Source organism: Notothenia rossii (assembly GCF_949606895.1).
Source record: "Notothenia rossii genome assembly, chromosome: 8".
Classification (NCBI taxonomy): Eukaryota; Metazoa; Chordata; class Actinopteri; order Perciformes; family Nototheniidae; genus Notothenia; species Notothenia rossii.
The window spans coordinates 65,890,355-65,893,342 of NC_136906.1; the positions used below are offsets into that span (position 1 = coordinate 65,890,355).

General features: G+C 37.0%; 1 protein-coding gene across 2 annotated transcripts in view; it reads right to left on the bottom strand.

The window, feature by feature from the left end:
• Positions 1-2,069, bottom strand: part of LOC307016912 (low density lipoprotein receptor adapter protein 1) — a 43,357-nt gene extending 41,288 nt beyond the window's left edge. Inside the window, exon 1 of one of the 2 annotated variants that reach the window (XM_079646285.1) lies at positions 1,732-2,069. In XM_079646285.1, the coding sequence (XP_079502411.1) occupies positions 1,732-1,816 (85 nt within the window). In that variant the 5' untranslated portion in view covers positions 1,817-2,069. The remainder of the gene's footprint in view (positions 1-1,731) is intronic. The other variant, XM_079646286.1, reaches the window with a different exon arrangement.
• Between the last annotated feature and the right edge of the window lie 919 nt (positions 2,070-2,988).

The window sequence follows — 2,988 nt, forward strand, 5'->3', positions numbered from 1 at the left end:
GCACAATGCAGATGCTCCTGCGAACAATGTAACGCGGACAATGTCTTTCGGGATGTTGATGATTTGTTTGTCAGCTTTTTGTCATTATAAAGTCACCATGGTAATGAAGGACAATATGTCGCTGATGGTAGAGTGGAGAAAAAGAATAACAACTCCAATCCATCAATGTTTGGACAAAAACCAAGATAAGAAGTTTTATTCCAGCAGCCAGAGAGAGATGCATTAAAACCCTAATCCAATGAGAAAACATTGAAAGACCACAGACTTAAACTCAATACACAAAATTCAATAATTGATGTAGAACATTTCAAAGTGAGATTAGAGATACTAAGCACATCTTCCTGAATGTCAAATGAATCAGTCATGTTTAATTAAAGATGGCATTGGCTGCCAGTCAGTTTTCACTGAGCAAAAGCCAGGACGTGACAAAAAAAAAAAGCATGCTAGCATTTACGGCAGGGAGAAGCTCATGTAGCTGCAGGGAAGAAACATTCAAGACAACACTTCACACATCGAGGAGACAGCAGAGCTGCAGGCTCATTCCTCTGTCACCACCACTGGTGTGACAACTTGAGCTTTGTTGCTTGGACCATTCCCTCAGCACTTACCACCTGAAGTACAACATGTCTACTTCATACTGTAATAGGGAGCACCCTTGTACATTATCTATTTCCTGAGTCATTTAAAAACGTAGGTAATACAGAATTCAAAAATGGTATCACTAAAAGATATGTGGTTGATCTATCTATCTATCCAATTCTTAGTGGATATGAATACAAAAACATGAGGTTTCCTTCAATAACAGTATGATTTTGTTTTGAATGTATTCCATAATAATACACATGCAGTTTGTTGTCAAAGTGACGCAGTATAATACTTGGACTTCCTTACGATTGTGTATTAATGAGACAGAAAAGTAAGATGATCATTTAAAAAATAGACCCTTGTTGGGATTAAATTCAGTTTTGAGTCTAAATATATCCCTAGTTTGTCTCTAGTCTCTAAATTGGCATACTATTAGTAAAGTTAAGGTTACAAAATATATAATTTTCATTATCATCTTTAATAATATAATGTTCATTATCAACTTATGCTTACATTTATTTTAAATGCGTTACCTTTGTAAAATATCGAAAAAGGAGAGAAAATACACATACAATTCTAAGGTGATGTGTTCTAATGTCTTGTCTAAAGTAAAAAAAACTCAATGATAATAACAATACAATATTAATGTACATAAAGACACACAAAAGGCTGCATATCTTCTCATTTAAAAAGCAGCATATTGCCATGTTTCGGTTAACAAAAGAATGAATACGGTTAGTAAAATAACTTTTCGTTTGTGTATCGACCACTCGATTTGTTCGACTAATTTCAAGTGTGGGGTCAAATGAGCTAATCATGCTTTTTGTTTTGGTGAAGGACAGTTGGCGTGAGGACTAGCAAGTTCACTCAGAAGGAAGTCAAGTAAAGCAATTAAAAGTAAGCCTGAACTACGAAACAGTATAGCCTATTAGGAGCGTTTTACACTACAGTGCATCCACCTCAGATACATTTGGCAACAGGAAAAACAAAAGCTCTTCTGTACGCAAACACAACAGCTTACTACGAACAACCAGAGGCTCATTTGTGTATCCTTATCTCCTCTCTTGATAGATTTTACTGCATTTGCTACGTCGCCAAAATGTTTTACACATTGAACCAAATCCAACAACACATTGCCTCACTCACTTTCGTGCTTTGAAGTTCCCCATGTGTGCCGCGGAACTCCCGGGCTCTTGATAATCGCTCTGCCGGCGGATTTCAGGGCATCCATCCCGAGGTGTGTCTGCTCTCCGGCAGGTGGATTCCCCAGTCTCTGGACCACAGGGAGGGAACTAACTACAGTAGGCTGAGCTCGACGGTGAATGCGCCAAAGAGGAAAGAGGCGAAAAGAGAGCCCACTGATATAAGTTCCCACCCTGAATCACTCTGGTTTCCTCCCCACCACAGAGACCGTCAAGCAGCCGAGGGCACACGCAACTACTGCACCGTCTCCAAAGTTAAGGGCGTGTCCCTGCAACCTTGATGAGCCGACAGTCCAAAGTGCCCAGTTTGAAGGAACGACCTTAATAAAATAATCATCACAGTCTTATTGCAGTGTGAAGGATTTATACCTTCATATATACAGTCTATGACTTATACTCAATCTCGTAGGGCTTCTGTGGTTTATTGACCTTTGGTGCAAGCTCTGTTGCCAAGTTTCTTTTAATGCATTTTTTAAAACTATAATTCCCTGTTTTATTCAGGCCAGATCACAGAAATGTCTAGTTTTAAAAAAAAAAAACCTAAACAATGTGTGAATACCTGACAATATTTCTTTTAAAATGATCAACAAACAACCACATTACTAGGCTTCATATTCATAGAGGCAATGCTTAAAGTTTAACTTTTTGTGTGTTGGCGCCGTCTATTGATCATAGGCAGTTATTACAACATGGTTGTGAGTGACCCATGTTCAGTTTAGTAATCTTTTGGGCTATCAGTAAGTTTTCTTGACAAAATAAACTATACATTTATTATTTAGTAACGTGCCCCATTTGACCTAAGACTGTGGTTTCTATACAGAGGATAATGGATAATGACATCTAAAAGAGTATTAGTATTATTAATTAGAAGAGTAAAGAAGGAACAAAAAATACAAAAATTCACCAAATAAATATATCTTCTTCTTAGACTTTACTTAAACTTTGCTTATGTTTGTGGATCATTTCACTACAGAAAGATATTCAAATAAAACAAGGGGGAACATTGTTAAACTTGGATTATGGTTGTATAAGGTCAAACGAAAATATGTTGGATGTCAAAAGTAGGGATATAAGAAAGTTATATAAAAAAGTATAATTATATTATGAAACATTCCCCCTATTATGCTATACAGGGTACTATTCGATACCACTTGCAATCCCGCTAAGGAATAATTCATTTCTGACAGACACAAAACATGCA